Source organism: Cyprinodon tularosa, unplaced genomic scaffold (genome assembly GCF_016077235.1).
Source record: "Cyprinodon tularosa strain WSP-4 unplaced genomic scaffold, ASM1607723v1 ctg368, whole genome shotgun sequence".
Lineage (NCBI taxonomy): Eukaryota > Metazoa > Chordata > Actinopteri > Cyprinodontiformes > Cyprinodontidae > Cyprinodon > Cyprinodon tularosa.
This window is the reverse complement of record NW_024039083.1, coordinates 1,024,953-1,050,000: the sequence shown is the minus strand read 5'-3', so window position 1 is coordinate 1,050,000 and position 25,048 is coordinate 1,024,953. Positions and strand designations below refer to the sequence as shown.

General features: G+C 40.6%; 1 protein-coding gene across 3 annotated transcripts in view; it reads right to left on the bottom strand.

Moving 5' to 3' along the window:
- akt3a (v-akt murine thymoma viral oncogene homolog 3a) overlaps positions 1-25,048 on the bottom strand; it is an 87,427-nt gene that overhangs the window by 8,949 nt on the left and 53,430 nt on the right. For all 3 annotated transcript variants that reach the window (XM_038296142.1, XM_038296143.1, XM_038296144.1), the window contains exons 4-10: positions 21,180-21,291; positions 18,551-18,695; positions 16,874-17,005; positions 16,674-16,739; positions 14,602-14,670; positions 9,592-9,714; positions 8,860-8,988 (exon numbers count right to left, since the gene is read on the bottom strand). In XM_038296142.1, the coding sequence (XP_038152070.1) occupies positions 8,860-8,988; positions 9,592-9,714; positions 14,602-14,670; positions 16,674-16,739; positions 16,874-17,005; positions 18,551-18,695; positions 21,180-21,291 (776 nt within the window). The remainder of the gene's footprint in view (positions 1-8,859; positions 8,989-9,591; positions 9,715-14,601; positions 14,671-16,673; positions 16,740-16,873; positions 17,006-18,550; positions 18,696-21,179; positions 21,292-25,048) is intronic.

Here is a 25,048-nt window from a genome sequence, read left to right as displayed (position 1 = left end):
TAAAAGAAGCCTCTCAAACGTACTATACTCTGACAAAGTGTTGTGTCCCAGCTGTAGGGAGCGAAAAAGGCTGGTTTCTCTCATCTTGCAAAAAAAAAAAAAGAAAAACATACAAAAGCACAAACAAAAACCCACAAAAGCAGTTGTTGTCGGTGTCAGATCAGCGCAACAGGAAGCTTGACTTTAACCGACAGATTCTTCATGGAGCACGACGTCAATGACTGCAGTAACTGTTGGTCATATTATAACCACGTTATAGCTATTTAAGGACGTGCTAGAGAGAGTGAAGAGGATTATTACCAACAGGAAGAGGAGTAACTAAGGATCTGTATCAGCATCTATAATATAGCTGTGCTGCTCCTTTAGTGAAAGACTTCTACAGCGGCACTACAACTGCAATAACTTGTGCAATAACTAATATGCAAGCACTATTTAATACCCTGTGCAATAACTATATAAATAAATACCTATTTATATATACCTTTTTAATACCTGTGCATTAACCTGTACAATAATAAAAACTTCAGCTGTTCTCCAATCATTCAATAATCTAAATGTGTGGCATTGAGTCGTAGGCTTTCTTGTAATCAATCCAGGCAGTACTTAAGTTAGTGTTTCGGGTTCTACAGTCTTCATTGACTGTTCTATCTACCAGGAGTTGGTGTTTGGCACCTCTGGCATTTTTGCCAATTCCCTTCTGAGCTGTGCTCAGGTATTGATCCATGTACCCGCTTATCTTAGCCGCTATGATCCCAGACATGAGCTCCACGTTGTGGAGAGGCAGGTTATGGGTCGATAGTTGGATGGGACTACAGTATACCATTTGAGGGGTCCTTCTGAATCAGGATTGTTCGCCCTCGGTTAGCAATTAAGGGTAACCGAAGGGCGAAGGTACTCCACAAAGAGGGGGTCTCAATTCCAGAAGGAACAATAGCAGACAATGAAGTTAGCTACAAGTACCATAGAATCCCACAAGCAAATGGCAACCTCGAAGAGGTAACAAGGAAAGCGACTACGGCCAAATACCTCCAACGATTAAGGCAGGTCATAAGGAGCCAGTTCAATGGCAAGAATAAGTCTCGGGCAATAAATAGCTACACTCTACCAGTAATCAGATACCCTGCAGAAATAATAAGCTGGCCAAAGGAGGAGGTACAGGCCACAGATGTTAAGACACGAAAGCTCCTAACCAGTCATGGAGGATACCATCCCAAATCCAGTACCCTGAGACTGTATGCCAGCCATACAGGTGCTGGTCATAAAATTAGAATATCATGAAAAAGTAGATTGATTTCAGTAATTCCATTTAAAAAGTGAAACTTGTATATTATATTCATACATTACGTACAAACTCATATATTTCAGATGTTTATTTTGTTTAATTTTGATGATTACAAATGACAACAAATGAAAATCTCAAATTCATCATATCAGAAAATTAGAATATTACTGAAGACCAATAAAAACAAAGGATTTATAGAAATGTTGGTCAACTGAAAAGTATGAACATGAAAAGTATGAGCATGTACAGCACTCAGTATTTAGTTGGGCCTCCTTTGGCCTGTATTACTGCAGCAATGCGGCGTGGCATGGAGTCGATCAGTCTGTGGCACTGCTCAGGTGTTATGATAGCCCAGGTTGCTCTAATAGTGGCTTTTAGCTCTTCTGAATTGTTGGGTCTGGTGTATTGCATCTTCTTCTTCACAATACCCCATAGATTTTCTATGGGGTTAAGGTCAGGAGAGTTTGCTGGCCAATTAAGAACAGGGATACCATGGTCCTTCAACCAGGTACTGGTAGCTTTGGCACTGTGTGCAGGTGCCAAGTCCTGTTGGAAAATGAAATCTGCATCTCCAAAAAGTTGGTCAGCTGCAGGAAGCATGAAGTGCTCTAAAACTTCCTGGTATGTGGCTGCATTGACCCTGGACCTCAGAAAACACAATGGACCAACACCAGCAGATGACATGGCACCCCAAACCATCACTGACTGTGGAAACTTTACACTGGACTTCAAGCAACGTGGATGAAGTGCCTCTCTTCTTTTCCTCCAGACTCTGGGACCTTGATTTCCAAAGGAAATGCAAAATTTACTTTCATCAGAGAACATGACTTTGGACCACTCACCAGCAGTCCAGTCCTGTTTCTCTTTAGCCCAGGCAAGACGCTTCTGACGCTGTCTGTGGTTCAAGAGTGGCTTGACACAAGGAATGCGACAGCAGAAACCCATGTCTTTCATACGTCTGTGTGTGGTGGTTCTTGAAGCACTCACTCCAGCTGCAGTCCACTCTTTGTGAATCTCCCCCACATTTTTGAATGGGTTTTGTTTCACAATCCTCTCCAGGGTGCGGTTATCTCTCTTGCTTGTACACTTTTTTCGACCACATCTTTTCCTTCCCTTCGCCTCTCTATTAATGTGCTTGGACACTGAGCTCTGTGAACAGCCAGCCTCTTTAGCGATGACCTTTTGTGTCTTGCCCTCCTTGTGCAAGGTGTCGATGGTCGTCTTTTGGACAACTGTCAAGTCAGCAGTCTTCCCCATGATTGTGTAGCCTATAGAACTAGACTGAAAGACCATTTAAAGGCTTTTGCAGGTGGTTTGAGTTAATTAGCTGATTAGAGTGTGGCACCAGGGGCCATCAATTTTGAACCTTTTCACAATATTCTAATTTTCTGATATGATGAATTTGAGATTTTCATTTGTTGTCATTTGTAATCATCAAAATTAAACAAAATAAACATCTGAAATATATGAGTTTGTATGTAATGTATGAATATAATATACAAGTTTCACTTTTTAAATGGAATTACTGAAATCAATCTACTTTTTCATGATATTCTAATTTTATGACCAGCACCTGTAAGTAAGGAGGCAGAGGACTAATGGTGTAGGAGACACTATCCAGGATGAAACATCCAAGATCCCTAAGTACATCAAGGACAAGGCTACAACACACTACATCCTCACTGAATGTCTCAGACAATGGTGAACAGAAGATGAGGTGCCAGAGACTCTGTCATTGGAGGATAAGCCTCTACAAGGGATGTACCACCATAATATAAATGGAGTGGCAGATATCAGGAAATCCTACCAATGGCTAGACAAAGGCGGACTGAAGGACGGCACAGAGGCACTCATCATGGCTGAACAGGAGCAGGCCCTAATCACCAGAGCAATAGAGGCCCAAATCTACCACACCAGACAAGACCCCAGGTGCAGACTGTGCAAAGAGGCCCCTGAGACAATCTAGCACATGACTGCAGGGTGCAAAATGCTGGCAGGGAAAGTTTACATGAAGTGCCATAACCAAGTGGCTGGAATAGTGTACAGAAACTTCTCTGCAGAGTATGGGCTGAAAACCCCAAGGTCCAAGTGGGAAACTCCTCCAAAGATGGTAGAGAATGATCAAGCCAACATCCTGTGGGACTTCCATATACAGACGAACCGAATGGTAATGGCAAACCAACTGGAAATTGTGTTGGTGGACAAAAAGCAGAGGAAAGCTGTTGTGGTTGCCATAGCAATACCAAGTTACTGCAACATCATGAAAAAAACATGAAAAACTAGAGAAATACCAGGGCTTCAGAGAAGAGCTGGAGAAAACCTGGAAGGTCAAGACATCAGTGGTACCCGTGGTCATTGGGGCCCTCGGGGCAGTGACCCCCAAACTGGAGGAGTGGTTACAGCAGATCCCTGGAAATACATCAGACATCTCGGTCCAGAAGAATGCAGTTCTAGGAACAGCAAAGATACTGAGCAGAACCCTCAAGCTCCCAGGCCTCTGGTAGAGGACCCGAGCTTGACGGAAAAAGGGGGGAAGACCACCCGCGATGGGTGAGTAAGAGTTTATAAATATATAAACATATATATAGCACAGACTAAAATTGTGGACACACCTTCTCATTCAAAGAGTTTTCTTTATTTTCATGACTATGAAAATTGTAGATTCACACTGAAGGCATCAAAACTATGAATTAACACATGTGGAATTATATACCTAACAAAAAAGTTTGAAACAACTGAAACAATTTCTTATATTCTTGGTTCTTCAAAGTAGCCAAGTTGCTTTGATTAAAGCACTTGTTGGCACTTTTGCCAAGCTAACTTTATTGATCTAGCAAAGTGCTAGATCAATTAAGTCTTATCTAATCTCAACTCCCCATGCTGTATTCTCTCATGTTTAGCTCAGCCATCTTCCCATCAACTCTGATGAAGAAATGCATCACCTTCCTCACACCATGATGCTGCCACCACCATGTTTTACTCTTGGGATTGTTTAGCATTTTCAAACACACATACAGCTTTCTGTATGTAAGCTAAAAAAAAAAAAAAATTGACGTTTGCTTTGTCCCTTATTTTACAGGATTTCTCTTAACAATGACCTTTACTTTTACTCCCAGATAAGGGTTAAAGACTTCTTTATATAAAATAGGTGGTGGCAGGTTAAAAATATGTAAAAAAGTTCATGTCATCTTGAGTCCTCCTCAAAGCACTGTATGTTAAAGTAAATAAGAGTTACGAGAGCCATTTGTTATGTGTGAATGTGTTTGCGAGGGAATCAAGCTGGTCACCCAGTTGGCAGCTGCAGAGAAGAGCTGGGGGAATGAAGCACGGCGCCAGCTCCAGATATATACTTCTGACTGGTACGGCTGGAGGGATAACACCGGCTTAGACTGCTGGGAGACTGTCAGACACACACTCGTACACGGCAGATGGAATATTTATCCATCCTCATCAAATTCATAAAGTTTGGAGAGGGAGGCAAACTGGGAGATGTTTGGTGTTGTTTCAGCGCTCACACAGTAAGGGCTGCAGTTTGTGAAATTCAAAGCAGCTTAGAAGGCTGTTTTTGCTGCTAATCTAGTGAGCTGTCTGAACTTTTTCTTCTTTATACAAAGATGCAACATAAAGTTCAGACGTGCTGACAAATAAATCTGTTGGGTTGGATATGAAGAAAATGCCTGTTTTTCATTCACTTTAGTTTTTTTTTACGTCCATTTCGGCCCATTCTCTTCTTTGAGACTCCTGTCAGCTCCTCTCTTCCTGCTGTGCAAAAGCATTCCAAAGCATGATGCAGCAATCACCATGTTTCACAGTAGGAACGGGGAGTGAAGTGTTGTTTTTTTGGCCATTTGTCATTTTTCATATAGTCCTAAAAGGCGAGCATTTTCTTTTACAGTCTCCTCTACATGATTTGTAGCAAACCATGAACAGAACTTTTTAAAATGCACAACTACATCTGTTAACACATTCTCCCACAAGACTTTTGTAGCCAACTGGTGTCATTTAGAGGTAACAGATATAGGGAACACAAGCACAAAAGGAGAAAGATATACATCTTTTGTACCGATTAAACTTTATGGACTATTTTGCATTAATCTATGACGTAAAATCCATTCAAAATGCAGTAGTTTGTGGTAATAACTTCAGATAAAATGTTGGTTTTTAATGCACTGTTAGCGTGTGGATGTGCAGAGAAGGCTGTGTGTTTTAGTTTGACCCATGTCTGAGGAAGGTGGTGGCAGCTCGGTTGCAGGCAGGGAGCAGATTAATCCACACAGAGCCAGAATGCTGCCCTACAGCCCCAGGCGCCGAGGCATCGCATCGGGTTTGTGTGTGTATAATTTAGCAACAGAACTGAGTAATAAATGGGACGATATGAGTTAGGGACAATTTAAACCATCAGCAGGAGAGGAGGAGAGAGGAGCGGAGCTGAGATTAAAAGCAGCAGAGAGGGAAAAAGGTCTCGACCCGTCCCGGTCCCCGCTGGGGCAGCCATGTGGCAGCTAGCTGCTGTTCGCAGGACGGGGGCTTTGGCAGAAAGCGCAGGGGCTACACAGGACGGGACGGGCTCACAACGCCTGTGGCTGTTAGAGCCCAGATAGCCAGCAGGGGAACACAGTCCCACATACACACTTCCTATACTGTGGCCATACAATCCCATATTGCTGATGTCAGACGTGGACCTTCTATCTGCACAGTGTCATTATTTGGAAACGGGTTTACCCTGACAATCTGCTAACATTTCCAAATGTTCCCCCAACAGCTGACTGCGCCGCAATGTTTGTTAAACATTTATAGTGAAAAGGTCACTGTCCGACATATACAACACACATAAAAAAAAAAAAAAACATGAATGGAAAAAGACCAATTCCACCCCCCTTCAATACTTTAAAAAACTGCCACAAAGAAAAGTGTCAAATACAGAAAATATGGAGGAAGAAGCAGAGAAAACACTCCTTCTTTGTTTTTTTCTGTTCAGTATTCTCACGTAAACGTTTGTTCTATTGTGGCTGATATAGAAACAACACCTAAGTCTGCTGCTCGGCATCTTCAGCTGCAGTGATTCACTTTGCATTGCCCTAAGATCATCTTCTGCCCCCTTCCTAGGACAGCAAACGCAGGAACCATCAGAATTTCCCTCCTGTAACCCTGAAAATTTCTTCTTGTCTCCCTCCATCTACGACCCCCCCCCCCCCCAATCCAATCCACCTTTCTCTTTTTAATCCCGGCTACTTTGCATCTCTGTAACTTGGCTCCGAGCGAGCTGTGTTATTTTTACACGCGGGCGAGCGGAGTGTGCGGGCGGGCGGGCGAGTGGCACTGGTGTAGATTTCCAGGGTTTTTTTTTTCTTCCTTTTTTTTTTTTTCCCGACCACCTTCCTCCAACCTCGCCCATCTGCCGCCATCTGCCTCGCTTTAGCCTGCACTTTCCGCAGCACTAACACACACACATAAATGCACAAGGAGACACACATCCTGTGAAAAATAACCAACAGCCTCCAATCAGCTTTTGGCACGCAAAGGAAGGGACTACAGGAAAAAAAAAAGGCACAAAACACTGCGCCAAATTGTCCACCGTACTTTTTTTTTTTTTTGAGTGGGATCTACACTCTGCCTCTCTTGTCTTTACGTGCACATCTCCATCGCTCTGTCTCCACCACCTACAGTCCTGCATCCATCTTGCCAGTTGATCCTCTGGCCTCCCACTGAAGCAGCGTCCGTCACTGGACAGCGTACGGCGGCGAAAAAGAAAAACAGGGAGTGCAAGAAGGTGGCTGTTGAGAGCGTGCATGCTTAGTTCGACCGCCAACACCCTCATTCACACTCCTGAGCTGCATATTTACTCCTCACCCTGATATTATGGAAACTACTTGCCTGTGAAATCAGAGAAATAAAACATACACATGCATGAAGGCAACAATTCAAACATGCTAACAAATAAAAAACACAATATGTGTTTGAGCGGGAGCAACCATAAGTTAGAAGGCGTGCAGTGACCTTGCCTGGTGTGTGGCCGTTTATCAAAGACGGGTTATAATCCCGGTGGTTAAGCTAATCAGATGGGGCTGCTGTTAGATAAACAGGCGCTGTGCTGCGGGCGACCGGAGTCCCCACAGTTCACAGAGGCCCCCGCGCGGCCTAATGGATAGGCTGCCTGTGGATGCTGCAAATGCTTTTATGTAGAACAAGGCCTCAGTCAATCTGCTAGCTTTGCCGAACATAACAGTCAGACCCCCGATGAACGTATCGCTCATCAGTTGATTAGAGATAAACAGAGCGAGAAAGCTTTAATGTCAAAGCGATGAAGGAATTCATCACCGCTGATGTTCACCTGATGTGTTACACCTTTCAGCGTTTCATCCTTAATCTGCAGTTTGCTTTGTCCAAACATTTCATTTAATAGTCTGATCTGACCCCATGCATGGCCTAGTTAGCAATACCAAGATCCTAAATCCCCTACGTGTTGCTGCGCACTGCCAGCGAGCTGGCTGAGAAAATGTTATTAAGTTCTACCATTTGGCTTGTGTCTGGATTCAGCTGCTTTAAAACTACAGCTGCCATGCTACCAGCTGCTTTGCATTGTGTTTTAAAGATAACCTTTTTAAATCATGTTATGGTCTAAAAGGTCTGCTCATTACATATTAGTCTGTCTGGAAATACTTTTGGATCGTGAAAAAAGCAAACAGTCATGGTGTATAAACCAAAGAAGCATTCCATAATGATGGTTATTAATTATAATAATGATTTCTTTCCCCATTTCCCCCACCAGTCTTTTTAGGTTTTAGCATTATGACCGATAAAGATATAGATCAAGTATTGACATAAGCAAGGCAGTGATATTAAATCCAAAGGCCAGCATAGAGAATTTGCATGCATGGAACTTGTTATATACGTAACAAAATATCACATCTAAAGGCTTATGTTGGAAAAAGTAATGATAAAGTCGATGTGACATGTTGTCCAGGTCTGGTAAGCTGCATGTTTGCTAAGCTGAAGATAACAGGCTAGCTACCACAGCAGATACACATTTTACTCCATAAAGACCAACAGGACAAGCTTGGAAATTAATACACTTAGTGGCAATTTAGGTGTTAATTTGATATTTTTCCTTTAGTCAAGTTAAATTTAGGTTAAAGGTTTATTCAAGCTATATATAACATGTCTTTTGTTCCTTCATTCAGTCTGAAAGTAATTACATGCACAGTGAGATCCCTTATATTTATGCTTCAATATTTTTATATAGTGGTGGTACAGTGATTCTATTGTAGTTTCATTCAGGGTTACCTTCTGGCCTGTTGCTAGCAGACCCATATGGTACACCTCTGCTAAAACAAAAATAGGCCTTGAATCACTGCAGTACTATAATCCTACACAGACTAATGATCCATGTGAATCTTTAAAATAGCCAAATATTTATGCATATACCGTAATTTCCTAGCTAACGAAGATAAACATACACGTTTAATAGACTGTTCGTTAGATTTGAAGAGCAGATAAGAAGACAGGTAGAGAATAAAAAAACAGTGAGAGGAATAAGGAAGCTGAATCTGATTGTAGTAGTTTGTATGAAGCGTTACCTCTGGTGCGAGGTACTCTGGTGTTCCACAGAAGGTCTTCATGGTAGCAGCGTCAGTGATGCCCTCCTTGCAGAGTCCAAAATCTGTGATTTTTATATGACCGTCTTTATCCAGCATCAGGTTTTCCAGCTGGACCCAAAACAAAAAGACAGAACTTATTGTCATCATCCATCAGTGAGAACCATCAGCGTTCCTGCAGTGCTGGGCGCTTTGATAACAGATCAAAAAGCCAAAAGTGTAACAGTGAGCAGAGGTAGACACATAAACAGAGAGATGAGGAGGCACACCAAGACACACTGAACTCTGAACAAATGAGGGAAATAAACTTCAGGCGTGTTGTGGAGCCACTCAACCTTTTAATTTTAATGGCTGAAGTGTTTTTCTCTCTCTGCGCCTGCTTTTTTTTCCCCCTCCTGTTTTCTTGGCTGCTGTCAGCAGGTCTGAGGCCAAGGCTGCCAGGCAGGCGCTCAGACGGAGCCATCTACCTCTCTACCTCTGTGGCATCAGCACCCCCCAATCTTTTTTTTTTTTTTTTTGCTTTGTGTAGGTCTCTGTCCCACTTTTTAATTACAACCAATTCTGAGCCACTTGAATCAACGAAGAAAAAAAAAAAAAGGAAACACACACAACTGTGGAGCAGGGCAAAAAAAAAAAAAGGTGAGGGGGGGAGCAGCAATTCTTTTCCCTCAAATATGTGACCAGACTCCCCTTTTACTTCTGGGTTCTGTTTACCTTGAGGTCCCGGTACACAATCTTGGCTGAATGCAGGTAGTTGAGTGCTGAGACTATCTCAGCGCCGTAGAAGCGCGTGCGTTCCTCTGAGAACACTCGCTCTCTGGACAAATGGAAAAACAGCTGCAGGAGAAGGAGAGAGGAAGACAGAGAAAGGGTGAGGTAGAGAGCAAGCCCAAAAAAAAAGGAAGGGTAATGGGGGGTTGAAATGTGGGGGAGACAGCAGGGACGGCACAGCAATAATTACTGATTTATTGGAGGAAATTAGCACAACACAAACTGGCTGCCCGCACCATATTGAGATGATAGATAGCGGAGGGGAGAGTGATGGCAGGAGGGGGGCTGGCGTCTCGGAGGAGGGTGGGTGGAAGAGCCCGGCAGCTGGCGCCTCATCTAGCAGCCCCCCTTTTGCTGCACACACTTCTTCCATGTAACCCTACGGGCCGTGTTGGCACAGCGCTAGCAAGGAGCTGGCTGATCTGGGCCAAATCAAGGGGTTTAATCAATACACCATTCTGGTTAAAGACAGAGCGATGGCTGCTGCTGCTACAGCCAACACCTCTGCCATGCTACCTCCACTGCAGCGCTCATTACTGGCCTAACCCTGGGCCTTCATCTTTCTTTTCAACTTGCTTACATCTGGAGTTGGATGGAGACTAATTCCTTAACAAACAACTCATCTCTTTTAACCCTCCTACAGAGGGGGAAATGGACAGATATCAGTACAAGTTAGACCAAAAATAATATTAACTGGAATAAAAAGATGATGATGATGATGATGATGATGATAATGAAAAATGGTGCTGTTCTACAGTATGTGGGAGGTTGTAGCCAAAAGTGTATCTGGTCCCACTGACCAGACGAAAATCTCCCAGTTTGTCAACAATCTGTCAGAAGTTTCTGTAACAAACTAAATGAGTTTTATAATGGTTTTTCTTCAGCAGTGGAGTCTTCTGCTGTGAGTTTGTCTAGAGGACACGACAAATGAGTGTGTTATACAATCTTTTGGAAAAACTGGACCTGCTTATTATATATATATATATATATATATATATATATATATATATATATATATATATATATATATATATATATATATATATATATATATATATATATATTAGGGGTGGAAAAGTTCACTAAATCCACGGTTTGGTTCGGTTCACGGTTTCGTGGTCACGGTTTTCTGTTTGGTTCGGGAATATGTTGATTGTTAGGAAAATCTATCATGTCTTGTATAGTATAACAGGTGTTGCACAATGCTTGCACACTGTTGCATTTTTATCCACAACTTTCTTTCCGCCGTCATCGTAGGTCACTCTAAATGCAAAGTGGTCCCATACAGCAGACCTATAAAGTGCTGCTGGCGCGTCTTCCAACTCCTGTTCTTTCCCACTCGCCATACCCACACAATTCTCCACAACAACTGATTTTTTTCTGCTACACGCGGCTACGCTGCTTCGCTTCTTCTTCTTCTTGTTTACCACTGGTGGTTGGCTTTGGTCACAGTACCGCCACCTTCTGCTCTGGAGTGTACATGCTGCACCTATGAGAAAAAGGAGCAGCGCAGAACCAAACGCAACATATGTAAATTGAATCGAGGCAGTCGAACCGAATCGTTCCATCCCTAATATATATATATATATATATATATATATATATATATATATATATATATATATATTTACAAAGCATTTGGTGGGTTGTACCATAATTTATTGCAGATAACTGCTTCAATTGAAACCTGATGGAAAATTGTTCAATTTGAGAGTGGATTTTTTTTCTGTTGGCTTGTTCAAACCAGAAAAATTCACCGGAGTTCGGCTCTCCACAAAATTTTATTATGGTCAGTATAGTAGCCCCATTTGCTATCACTACTCATCTCTATGTCCCCAATAGGAGCAATTCCAACAATCTCACCTGTAGGCACTAGCAGTCAGTAGGTGTTGCTGTTTGTATAAATTATCAGCCATTGTGTAAGAGAGCCAACCATGCCATACCCCTAATGTTGCTAATGCTCCATCAACATGAATGCACAAAAGTTAAATTCTGATGTGTAACCCAGTGAATAAAGGGGATAATATAAAGTGTCTGAAGGTGCTTTCTTGTTAAAATTATTAAAGAAGAATACAAAAAAAACTATTTTGTAAGGATTGTAAGGAAGCCAGATGATGACAATGGACACAGCTATTTATTAAATCCTACTGTTTGTAGTAAAGCAGCAGGTCATGGCTCCTTTAAGGACGAGATATTCAATCCTTTCATTTTACCTGCTGTATTATTCCCTAACAACCAAATCCCTTCATCTCTCCTCAGTGTTGTTGATGCTGAAAAATGTCACGCTGACATAAAGCTACACACGTTGCCTTAAAATGACACAGGCCTGATGAGTTAAAGCAGTCAAGATGTATAGATTACAATGATGCCAGAGGCTAAAAGTCTCCTATTAATTGTACAGGGAGGTCTGCCTATGGGCACCGGAGGGACACTTACAGGCCACCTTCCCTAGAGGCTATTCATACACTAGTGTGAGTGTGGGTGTGTGTTTTATGCGTGAGTGTGTGAGAGAGGATGGGGGGGGCAGACACGACAGGTGGGCCTTCATCAGTGCACTGGCAGCTGTGACTGTGGCAGGTTTGTAATGGCTTGTGAGTCGATGCATTCGCGTTGCATGTGTGAACATGATTTGTCCACCTAGGTACAGATTTCCACTGTGTGTGTGTGTGTGTTTGGTGGTGTCGTCATTGTGTGTGTTTGCTCAAGCCTGGCACTGGCTGAACCGCATAACTAACTGGGAGGGGAGCAGGTGACAGTTCCACTAAGGGAATGAACCAAGATTGCAAAAACGGCCCGATTAAAAATTTGAGAAATGGAAAAGTGAGGGAATCCAAACTCATTTCCTCTTTGACTGTCATTCAGGCTACCTATCTGCCCCTTAGGTGAGGAGAGAAAGAAGATGGGAAGTTGGGAGTGGGGCCAGTTGGTTGGCAGATAAAGTTTCATGGTAGGATTCTGCCTGTCCTCGATGCATTCTTTTGATTAACCTTTATTGTTTATTCCTGACAATGTTCCCCAACAGATGTATGTGTCTTTTTTATCCAATTTTCAATCATCCAAAGAAAAATGGATGGAAAAACAAGAAAACAAAAATCTATTTCTTGCAATCAACATTAGAAAATATTTTAATCATTCTAAAAATACAACATACACTGTTATGGATCTTACTGAGGTGAAACTCAGGGGATTTAAAACTGGACAATGACTCTTCCTGTCAAACTATATATATATATATATATATATATATATATATATATATATATATATAAAAAAAATAACATCCAACCTTGGCTCATGGGGCGCTGAAATGCAACCAAGATGTGTGCGTCTGCCTTTTAACTTAAAAGGTGCTCAAAGCAAAACGCATCTAGAGTGAAACGACATGATTGGACAGACATTAAGCACAGCCGCACCACTACACACAGGGAGAGAGGTGACATTCTGTTTTTATTATTAACCGTTTGTAGAAAAATCTGTTATTCAGTGGGATTATAATTCAGTGTTGAAAAGATGTTAGTTGACTAATGGAATAAGGTAAGAAAGATGCTCTAAAAGGTGGTTTTATTTACATATTGTCTGTGGGTTTTCAATGGAGGATTCCCAGGCCACAAGTTAATGTATAAGGGGGCCCATCATGTTGAAACAGTGGGAACCTTATTTCTATTGTAAATATTCGGGCTGCAACTATCGATTATTTTGCAAATCGATTAATCAATTAATAATCTGATAGCAAAAGGTTCCTTAAGAAAAACTTAAAAAAAAAATAAACCAGGTAAAACAAACTTTTCCTCTTGAGAAGTTCTGGATAGAGCATATTGACAGACAAAAAAGTTTTTTTAATTTTAAATGCAATATGTTTAAATTCTTTTTCTTTGTATAATTTTTGCTCTAAGTGACTTACTCTGTCAGCTAAATACATTGTTTAGAGTCTCTATACTCCAGTTAACAATGTAATGATTACTAAATTAGTTGACTTGATTAGTCGATTAATCCGATTAGTTCTTTAGCGCTAACAAATATACACATAATGGCTTTATTTAGCATTAAACTGAGCAAAAAAAACACCATAACACACAAAAATAAATAACACACCAGACAGTGTACGCTGTATTAAACAAAAAAACTTTGTAGCCATTTGAGTATACATTTTAAAAAGTCTTCTAATGTGACTCTGCTGCTTTAAAAAAACAAAAAAAACAAAGAAAGACTACCCTCTGAGAGGTGATGCAAAAATATTTTTTTACAAAAGAAAAGTCAAAATAAACCCATAAATAAATACTTGTTCATTGCACTTCAGTATAGAATGATATGACTGTATTTGTATTGAGAGGAGACTGAATACAAATGCCACACAATATACATCTTTATTGGTTAAATCATTTAATAATGTAATTTGACAAAATCTAATAGCTCAAGTGGGTTCTTTTAATTGGGTCCCAACTTGTTCTTTCAATGTGTTTGTTATGTTTTTTTCAGCTTTTATTTTCATTACACTGTTATAAGTACAGAGCAACGAAATGAACTCTCTGCATTTAACCAATTCCCTTGGGGAGCAGTGGGCTGCCACTGTGCGGCCCTCGGGTGCAGTGTGGGGTTTTCTCAGGGACCCAGAGTGGCAGTCTGTGGGAATGGGGCTTGAATTTATTCTTATTTTCCTTACTTGCATCAAAATAAAGGTGGCCAGGGGTTGTTACACTGCCAATTTAACGATTTATCTGGGTTTGTTGATTAATCACCTTTAGCAAATGTATAAATTACAGGTTGTGGATTTCACAGCATGTTAAATACTCCAAGTAGCTGCTGCCAGTGTTATGACAGAGTCACAGAGAGTCAGCTGGCTGCAGAAAGAGTAGAGCTCTAATTGCTGACAGTTACAGCGGTGGAGTTGTGGTTCAACTGGCTGTTCAAAGCAGCAACATAAACTAACCACAAACGTATTTGGAGTAGACCTACCTCCCCTCCGTTCACGTACTCCATGACGAAACAGAGACGGTCTTTAGTCTGGAACGAGTACTTCAGCGACTGAAACAACAGCAACAAAAAACACACATTATCAATGAATTGAAGATGTTTGTCCCTAACAGCTGCTTCTAGTAAACAGGACCAATGTATTGTATTTGCGGACCCTGGACAAAACAATAGATCCTGCTGCTTCCTGACCTTCCCTGCGTTTCTGTAAAGCTACAAATATTACCTGTTAAAGAGAAACACACATCAACAAATCTTGATTTTTATTTTGCCTGTTTTTATTGTCTTTGTCCCCATACTCTCCTCTCACCATAAAGCAAAAGGTGAAGCTAAACGACAGTCGTGAGCTCGAGTGGAACTCTGTCCCTGTTGTAGCTAAGACAGCAGGCACAACAAAACATCATCACACTTAGCTCCCCACTGTTTATGCCTTTGTGAGATCGTTCAAAGAAACTACCATGTGAGCAGGAGCGCGTGTGTGGATTAGATGTGTGCGCACGCATTTCTTTAGAGGGTAAAAGGATGCAGAGCAAAAGAACAGTTGGTCGCTGTCTCTCTGTGGTTGCAGGTGTGACGGGGGTGAACGCAGATATGAACTATAATTGCTCCCTTGATAGGACTAAGTGTGAACATGCCTATGTGCATTCTTGTGCATGTAAAAAGACGGCGTGAGAGAAAGAAGCAGCTAATGTGTGAACGTCGTGTCTAGATCATAGCAAACCACTACAGTCATTGAAGTTCAACTTATGGCGCTGCTCTCTCCACAGAAGGTCAACTACGTTGGGGAATAATGGCTCTCTATGTTTACACATGAGAGATACTGGAGAAACTGGATGATTCTTAACACTAATCCATGTCAATTTGGTGGGAAACTCCGAAGTCCAAACTTCCTCAGATCATTGAACACACCATTCCTGTTTTTGATGACTCCCTCTAATGTTCACACAGTCATTTAGAATATTCCTATGATGTTAAACATTAAGGCAGAAGCAATCTAAAAAGTTAAACGTATTTCTACATATCCACGCGTCTGTGGTTCATTCAGGCTGCAAGACAGCAAGAGAGAGAAGTGCAAGCATAAGATGATGGAATGACTCAATGTATTACAGCTAACGTATAGTTTTGCAGTTTCATGAGAAGCTATAGCATTTTATTAGTTTAAGCTTCTAATCTCTGTCATAGAACAAGCAGGAGTGGAAAATGTTAAAACCTGAAGCTAGGTTCATAGTTAAAGCTTTCACTGCTGTGCGGCCGAAGTGCTCTTTTCTGGAGCTTTGTTGTCCATCTCTGACTTTTTGTAACTTGGCGCGGATCGCTTCATTCAGAATGAATGGCATGCAACTATTTCTCACGCAGATAAATAATTTTTAATAAGGGAACAAAGAGAGGAAGAAAAGTAAAACAACATAAGGCAAAAGGAACAGAAATGTGAAGTGCAAAGTCCAGCATTGCATCAGGTACAGTTTTATATCCTTTAAATAGAAAGAGGTCAAAAGGTGGTTCTCTGTTCAATTCTTTACTTTGAGTCTGGGGACAGACATTGAGAATTAGCCTTAGCTAAAATGTTGTAGTGTGTGACATGAAGCATGAAACATACTCGTCCCTATCAAATAAACGAATAAATAAAAAGTTTAAAAATTGGCAAGAAACAGAATCATATTAATAGGAAATTATGTTTTCAATAAGACAAACAGATGAACAAAAATTTGGTATTTTGATACATATTTATTTGCCTTTAAGAAGTTTTCAAATTAAGATTCTTAAACCTCTATTCATTAAAAACAAAAATAGAAATTTAGATATAGTGCAAATTTGATAGAACAGTTTAACAATAAACACCATCATGAACCAATCATGCTAGAAACACGTCTTCAAAAGTTTCCTGAGACCCAAATGGTCAAAACTGGCAGTGGGCGAATTTTGACACTATATTGGCTGTTTGTAAATGGTTCGGTGCATATTTGCATCAATAGGCGTTAAAGGGTTAAGAATCTAAATTAGCTGAAATCTACTAAAGGAGACTAGGATTTACTCTAACATACATATCAAGTACTTACAGTGAGAAAAGGGTGCCGGGTGTTTTTCAGTACTCTGCTCTCTGTGAGTGTGTGAGCAACTTCATCCTATACAAACAGCAAAGAATAAAAACATTTCTATTCAATGCAACCTCTAGAAATACATTAGAATACCACTTGTACAAATGCATTTAAAACAAAAAATGCTTACTGCTGCCGTAGCAAAGGTAGAACAGACTAACCTTGGCTATGATGACTTCTTTTTTGAGGATTTTCATGGCATAATATTTCCCACTGGCCTTTTCCCGGACAAGGATGACTTTACCAAAGGTTCCCTTTCCCAGCAGCTTCAGGTAGTCGAAGTCACTCATTGTCTGTTGTTGGGAAACATGGGATCAGCTGTTACAGTGAGACGCTGTAGGCTAACAGTCGGGGCATTTAATATATTCAGATGGTGCAAAAAGTTAACCCAGAACTAAATAAGGTCAAAATATTTTTATATTGATTACTAGAAAATAAAAAGTGATTTATGGTGTTCCTGTATATAATATGATTATGAAACATTCTCCTTCTGATTTCAGACATATTTTGCTGACATTATTATGTAATGAAGGGGATCTTGGAGAGAAACATAGTCCCTCCAGCGTGTCTTGGGTCTCTGCTTGGGCCAACCCGGTGGGATGTGCCCGGAACACCTCACCAGGGAGACGTCTAGGAGGCATCCTAACCAGATGCCCGAGCAACGTCAACTGGCTCCTCTCGATGTGGAGGAGCAGCAGCTCTGCTCTGAGTCTCTTAGGGAGAGCCCAGACACACTATGTAGAAAACCCATTTTGGGAACTTGTATGCGGGATCTCATTCTTTCGGTCATGACCCAAAGCTAATGACCATAGATGAGGGTAGGAACTTGAGTGACCGGTAAATCTAGAGCTTTGCCTTTTGGCTCAGCTCTTTCTTCACCACAACAAACCGGTACATCGTCCACTTCGCAGCAGACACCCGCACCAATCCGCCTGTCGATCTCCCGCTTCATCTTCCCCTCATTTGTGAACAAGACCCCAGGATACTTAAACTCCTCCACTAGGGGCAGTACATCCTCCCCAACCCGGAGAAGGCACTCTACCCTTTTACAGCTCAATACCATCTTAGATTTTGATTCAATGATCCTCATCCCAGCGGCTTCACACTTGGCTGCAAACCACTTCAGAGAAAGCTGTAGATCAAGCCCTGATGAAGCCAATAGAACCACATCATCCGCAAATAACAGACGCCATCCTAAGGATTTTGATCATCAACTTAATATTTAAAAAAATACCACCTTTGCTCAAGAGTTCACATGTAAAGTTTGATGGAAACAGCAAAGACAATAAGATAAAAGCTTTAGTGTTGTGATCTCTCATATAAACAGCAATGGTAGACAGACAAAGTGAGCTGCTTCCTCATAGCTTTCAACTATCTCCAAATTTATAATTGACAGTGATGCACCCCATACACCTATTTATTAACTTTACTTTCTTTGAGAAGAGCCTTTTTTACCCTTTGCATACAGAGAGGAGGTGCCTAAAGCATCTAGAAAAAGAAAAAATTCAGTTGCAAAACAGCTTAAATGGGCCGATGATATTGACCCTTTAAAAAAATAAGGGTGGAATTTAATGATCATTTTACCTAATTTGGGTAAAGAAGGCCATTTTCTGAAAGTCGCATTTCACCACATTCACTGATTCTTTTAATTGATAAAAGCAAAGCTATAAATGCTTTTGTGCTTAAAAGACACAAAAAGCTATTTTATTTATTCTTATCACAAATATTCACTCAAATACCAACTGACTAGAAAAGGTTCTCAGTGATATCACAAAGTCAGCCTTTTAGAGAGGAGTACAGTCATAACTTTTCATAACTGTATGTCTCTGTGTGTTTACCTTGCGTTTGTGGTGTGTAGTGGAGATGTCCATTTCCTCCTCAACCATGTTGTCAATGTTGGACGTGGGGCTGCACTGGATCCTCTCCTCCTCTTGTCTCTGCAGCTTGTCTGCCACCATCTGGATGGCCTCTGTCCACTCATCTCTGATAATAAAGAAGACAATTCATTTTTGAAACACTTATTTTCGTGGTTTAAAAATATAAGCCGAAAGTTAAGACAGGTCAAACATAAAAAAAAAATCATCCCCATTCTGAGATTTGGGATGGGGTGGCTGGTGCTTTCAGCAAATCGGGTCTTTCATTTTGCTAAAGTGTTTCTAATAAAATTAACACCTATCTGTTGAACAGAGAGGAAACACGGTCAGCTACAGAACGAACCAGATGAGCACTGATCAAAGAGCAGAACTAATGCATGTCAGTGAGCGGGCGGGTGTGCTCATACCCGACCCAATCCATCAGAGGAAACAATGCATTGTTGTTTGCTAACATGGTTCCTCCCCATTGACTTTCCATTAGCAGTGCTGTTCAACATCTGTTGGGAGGAAGTGAATGAGTTTGACTGTCTGGGCGTGTGTGGATGTGATTCTGCAACAGAAGGCCAGCCGTGCAACAGGATGTGTAGACACATTAAGGCTTTTTAACAGTGATGAATATCATGGATCATACACAGGGCAGCTCTTTGCTCTGATACTCCTCAGAGGAGAGGAGAAAATCAGAGCACAGAAACCTAGGATTGGAAGTTAAATATGTTTTCTGCCTTTAAAACTAGGGAAATAGTAGATTTTAAATTTATATTTAGCTGAAATCTTTATGCGTTAAAGATGTAAAATAGAGATCAAATAAAGTGTTATATATATGTTTCATATTAATTATCATTGGAATAAAAAAGCAGTCAGATCAAGCTGCAAACTTTGGTTGAAAATTAGTGTGTAAATATTGTGCCGACTCTTTCTTCATACCGTAGGAAGAACCCTGGTGTCTATGCAGATCTAAGGCTTTCTGTTCATACATCATTAGCCTGATGTTCACATGTTTAATTTAGCTTTGCAGGAACATAATTTGAAATAAATGAATGATAGATATCGCTTAAAGGTTTATAAAGGATCACCTCTGCTTCCCTTTGTGTTGTCATGCACCTATGTTTCTTTAAGGGGTTCTATAGGATCCTTCATCTGAACCTAAACACAGCGGTATGGCTTTAAGATCGATATTCCTTTCTGAGAATATCCTACACACTTCAAAACAAGGGCAAAGCTGGAGCCCCACTCCAGCATTAATTTATGGCAGGAGTGATGTATCCGTGTGTGCTTGTGCACGGGGCGATGTGAAAAGCAATGGGAACTCTCTCAAGGTCAGGCAGCAGATAAATGCTCCTTTCTCGGTTAAAGTGTTTTTTTTTGTATAATGAGCCTCTTTTTCTCATTTTTCCCCCTTTTGCTAATGAGAGATAATGGGCCTGCCTACAGTCGGGCATCACGCCAATACGTGCCACCTTCTCCCCACACGGCTGGGGCTGTAGTAGCTGGAGGCCTGCCAGCATTGGTACAGTAACAGCCCATACAGTAACACACACCCACCCAGTTGTGTTATATACACACACTTCTTTCTTCTTTTCAAAAAGCTTTGAGTTTTACTGCTTCAGTGGTGCTGAATATGTGCAAACACTGAATGAAAAATACAAACACATCTGGAGCTGCATTCTCTGCCAGAGATACTTTATGAACTAATTAATAGGAAGTTATATGATTTATGGTAACTGAATGCTCCATTTGATGATGCAGAGGCAAAACTTCAACAAAAGCAACATATAACAAGGAGAAAGTTGGACAGACAGATGCAACACACACAGACATCTATATACATACACACAACCTCAAAGCATGCACAGAAGCATCTGTGGTCTTCTGGGCAAAGCTGTTCATTTTCTAGAGATAAACACCTCAGCTCCTCAGAAAGGAACTGAGCAGCTGGAGAATTTATGCCAACACCACTTGAAAGGTCTCCTCTCCACTCCGTCTCCCTCACAGACACCAACAAAGCACAAACTCTCTACAGTAAAGCCCTTCATATACATACCTGTGCTCCTATTAATGCTTTGACTGAATATATGCACATAATATTCATTATTTGGTTTATTCAAAGCAATTCACGCTTAAAAGTTGGCGTTTTGACATTTTAAATTCCTAAATTCAATTTCCATTGCGTCGTATTTACTTTTTTTTTTTTTTTTTACACTGAATCACAATCCTCTGAACTAAAACTGCTCAACTTTTTAAAACTGCCTTCACTTTTAAACATGTCCTGGACAGGTGCGTTTCAGGAAAGTGAACAACCCTCAGCCCTGTGACACTCTTAATAAAACTTCCTGTATTGTGTTAATCTATTGGTTGTCCAATTAGTCATCTGATTAAAATATGTATGCACAATTTAGAAACATCAGTCCGTTCAAATTTAACATAAAGAAGCACTTTAAATGATGCGAGAATGTGGGAAGCTGTTTACAAATATCAAACAGGTTTAAATATTTGTCAGTTAAGGACCCTGACACTTTCGAGAAGCAATGATCAAATGCGATGCTGAGAATGGACACATCAGGTATTTCAAGTTTGAATCTCTAAGGGAACCAACCGCTCATCAGGAGAATCCACATGGAAGGTCCTCTCGATGACAGTGGTCCACTGAAGGCAGCGTATGATGAAGGTGTTTGGCTTTGGCCTCTCTGTCTTCATCAGCTGGCATTCTGAAATTGCACAAGGGAAACAAGATGTTAGGAGAAACGATTCTGCACATAAAAAGCAAAATAAAGGAAATGCATACATAGAGACTTGCAATGTTTCGCATGAAAATGTTTTGTTGGGTCTTCATGTATAAGTCAAAAGGTCTGTTAGAGAAGAGCAGTGAACAAAAGGCATCGTAAAGATCAAGGGAAACAGCAGACAGAAAAAGTCTTAGAGAAATCCCACAGCATCATTTATTCAACCCTCCAAACAGAATGACACAACTAACAATCTACTCCAACATGACTGCCCACCCAAACCTCATTAATTGAAACAGCCATGAGGCCTGCAGCAACCTGGAAGGAGCTGCAGATACAAACATGAAGACAACAGTAAGAATAACATTTCTATGAAAATGAACAAATGAAACTCAGACGCTAATTTTAAACCATGCTTCAACAGAATGGTCCTATAAAATAAATTCATTAATAAGGCCTGGAATTTTTATTTGCTTTTAATTTTGTCATAATGATTGTGTTTTTGTTTCTATTTCATTAAATGAGCGGTACAAACAATTTGCCTACACCCCCAGGTGCAAAAATCTTTATAGAGGTTGTACCTTTGTACAGAGAGGTCATATATGCATGAAAGGTAACACAAAATCCATTTCTGAAGAAAAGCCACTGGATATACCATTACAATTTGCAATACAAGACATCAGAGAGTGAGTGCTCTGGTCAGATTAAATCAAAATCTAACTTTTTGGCCATTTACAGACACCATATACACACAATCTTTACTGTCAAACATTTTGGTGGTTGCTTCATGCTCTAGCAAATACTTTTCTGGGAAAGAAAGTTGATCAAACTGAAAAAATTGATATAAATACTGTAAAATTGTGTCAAAAGGTTACACAATAGGCTGCAAGTCTATGAGACTTCCTCTTGTTGCAAAACAACACTCTAAACACAACTTGAGCTACAATGGAGCCTTTGAAATTAGCATTAGATGATCCTAGTCAAAGTATAGACCTAAATAAATCAAAGTGAAAATAAGTATAAAATAAAACTTGAAAACTTAGCTTAGATTGTTTTGAATCAATCGGAGATTGAATTATTCTTAAAACAATTGGTTAAAAAAAAGTCAGGTTCCATACAGCTGTTGAAATATTAAGCAGATGCTAGTTTTTAAAGTAGTTTTGAAAATAAAATGCTTTTCATTTTATTTATAAGTATGCAGTAATGCTATTATTTGTATTGCTTAAATACCAGAAAAAAAGGTAAATCTATTCTTAACAGCAATGTCAATATGAACAATTCAATTTAGTTTATTTCTAATTCACAACACATGTCATCTCAAGGCAGTTTACAATTCAACCAGATCATACAGTCAAATTGATGGATTACATCGACTTATTGAATTGAAGGCAATCCCTCACACTAAGCATGCTTGTAGCGACAGTGGAGAGGAAAAATCCCTTTTAACAGGTAGAAACCTCCAGCAGGGCCAGACTCAGTGTGAGCGGCCATCTGCCGAGGCCGACTGGGGTTCAAGGAGATAGATGCAGAGATACAGAAAGAAGCAGAGATCCAAAAGTCAGCTGTCAACCAGAATCACAGGTGGTCCCATACAGGAAACAAACAGCCAGGCAAATAAGCTCTGCGTAAGCCCCCATGTCAGAGGACGAATAGAGTACGTACAGTTAGTCACAGCCAGAGAAACAGGACTACACTGAGAAAAAGGCCAACATTTATAAACAGAGGAGTTGATGGCAGCAGCACAGCTGATATTTCTCCTTAGGATGGTGTTACAGCCAAACGGGAATAGACAAGATGAAGCTATGAGAAAAGGCAAACAAATACTGCAGAATGGGAGAATAGAGATAGAATGAAAAAATTATGAAAAATGGGTCCCTATGTCCTCCAGCAGTCTAAGCCTATATCAACATAACTATAGAGATAGCTCAGGATAACCTGAACCACTCTTACTATAAGCTTTACCAAAAAGGAAGGTTTAAAGCCTACCCTTCAAAGTAGATTTCCTCCACATCAATGCTGTGGGATGATGTGGAGGAAATCTATCCAGACCAGACAGTATTGATGCTTCTGTTCCAGCTTTCTGGAGCAGGCCTCCATCTACTGTCAGTCGGTGCTGGTGGTCCTACTTTTTTCCTACTGTGAAGGAGCCACAGAAAACTTTCAAAGTGATTTAATCTTGGCTGCAGCCTTTTTATCGCTGGAAAATCTTCCACTGAAACAACAAGTTGTCAGGAGGAGAACACAGTTCGTGTTTTAATTTGTTGGTATAAAAATAGAAAACCATTTTGAAAGCCGATAACTTAAAAAAAGCTGCTTTCTTGTGCCAAATTATCTTATGTGCTGCATCGCACACGCATCTGGCGGCTCTCTGATGAGACGCATTTCTATGAAAAACAGGCAGCCCAGTAGGCCGTTATTACACAGAAGCATAATACAGTACACAAACACAGAAACATAGGCATACAGAGCCAGATGGGGCTGTGAGCTCGCTGTGGGAAGGAATGCATCTCCATTGTCCCCTCAGCAGTCTCGGCTTATGAAGGACATGAAGTGGTGTAAAACAGCATTAGGATCCATCTTCTGTCCTCTCATCTGCCCTGCTTGTTCTACATGGACCAGCCATCATTTTCTCTCCTTGTTTTACCTCCTCTTTAGTCTCCTTTTGACTCCTGCCCCTTTGACTCCTTTATGTCTCCTGCCTCTCTATCAATCTAATCTTTTACAGCTTAACAGGGTTTAACCACATTTGTCTCTATTAATATTTCTAGACTGAGATTTTAAAGTTGGTTTATTCTGTTCATTTAAATAATGTTTATGTTCAACATTCTGTGTTTTAAAAATATTCCTACAGAGGGCAGGCTTTACAAATGATACCTGCACAAGATGTAAGAACGGTGGGGAAGAAGAAAAGATAGGAAATAAGTTAGAAAGGAAGGACAGATTGAAAGACGGAGAAAGGTAATAAGGAAAAGGAAAGAAGGAAGGACACTGGGGCAGATGGAAGAAACTAAGGAAGCATGGACAAAATAAATTTAGGTGAAGAAAGAGCAGGATGAGAAAACAAAGGAAGAATACAAAGAAAAGAAGTAGGGAATGAATGAAGGAGGCACTACAGAAAGGAATCAAGGGACAAAATGCAGGAAAGGTCATAAGGAAGGAAAAAAGAACAAGAATGTTAAGGAGAAGGGTAAAAAGAAGGACAGAGGGATGCAAGGAAGAAATGAAGGGAAAAAGAATAAAAGCCTTAAAAGAAGGAGATAGAAAAAGGAAGGACACAGAAAAACATGTTAGGGAGCAGAAAGAAGGAAGGCATGTAAGAGACAGGAAAGTAGGAAGGACAGAGCGGAAGATAGGAAACAAAGGGGGACACAATGGTCAAACAAGGAGACCGAAGGAAATAAGACAAGGCACGAAGGAGGGGAAAAAAGACATGGAAAACAGAGCATAAAAAAGAGAGGAAAATGAGGTAAGGAAGGAGTGAGCTTTTAGACAAAGGGATAGAAAATGAAGTCTAGAGCTACAAACCAATCCTTATTTTTACCTCTCCATATTTATCCTGACCTGTAAATTTGATCAAATAAATGTCTGACATATTCAAACCATGAAGGAGCCCTTTGTTGAAGTGTGACACAGCTCTGCATGCAAGACTAAATATAGACAGGACGATAAATGGCAGACCTATCCAGGTCATCCACTCCGCAGTGCTTCAATGTAAAGTCAAACAAAACGGTTGCTACCTGAC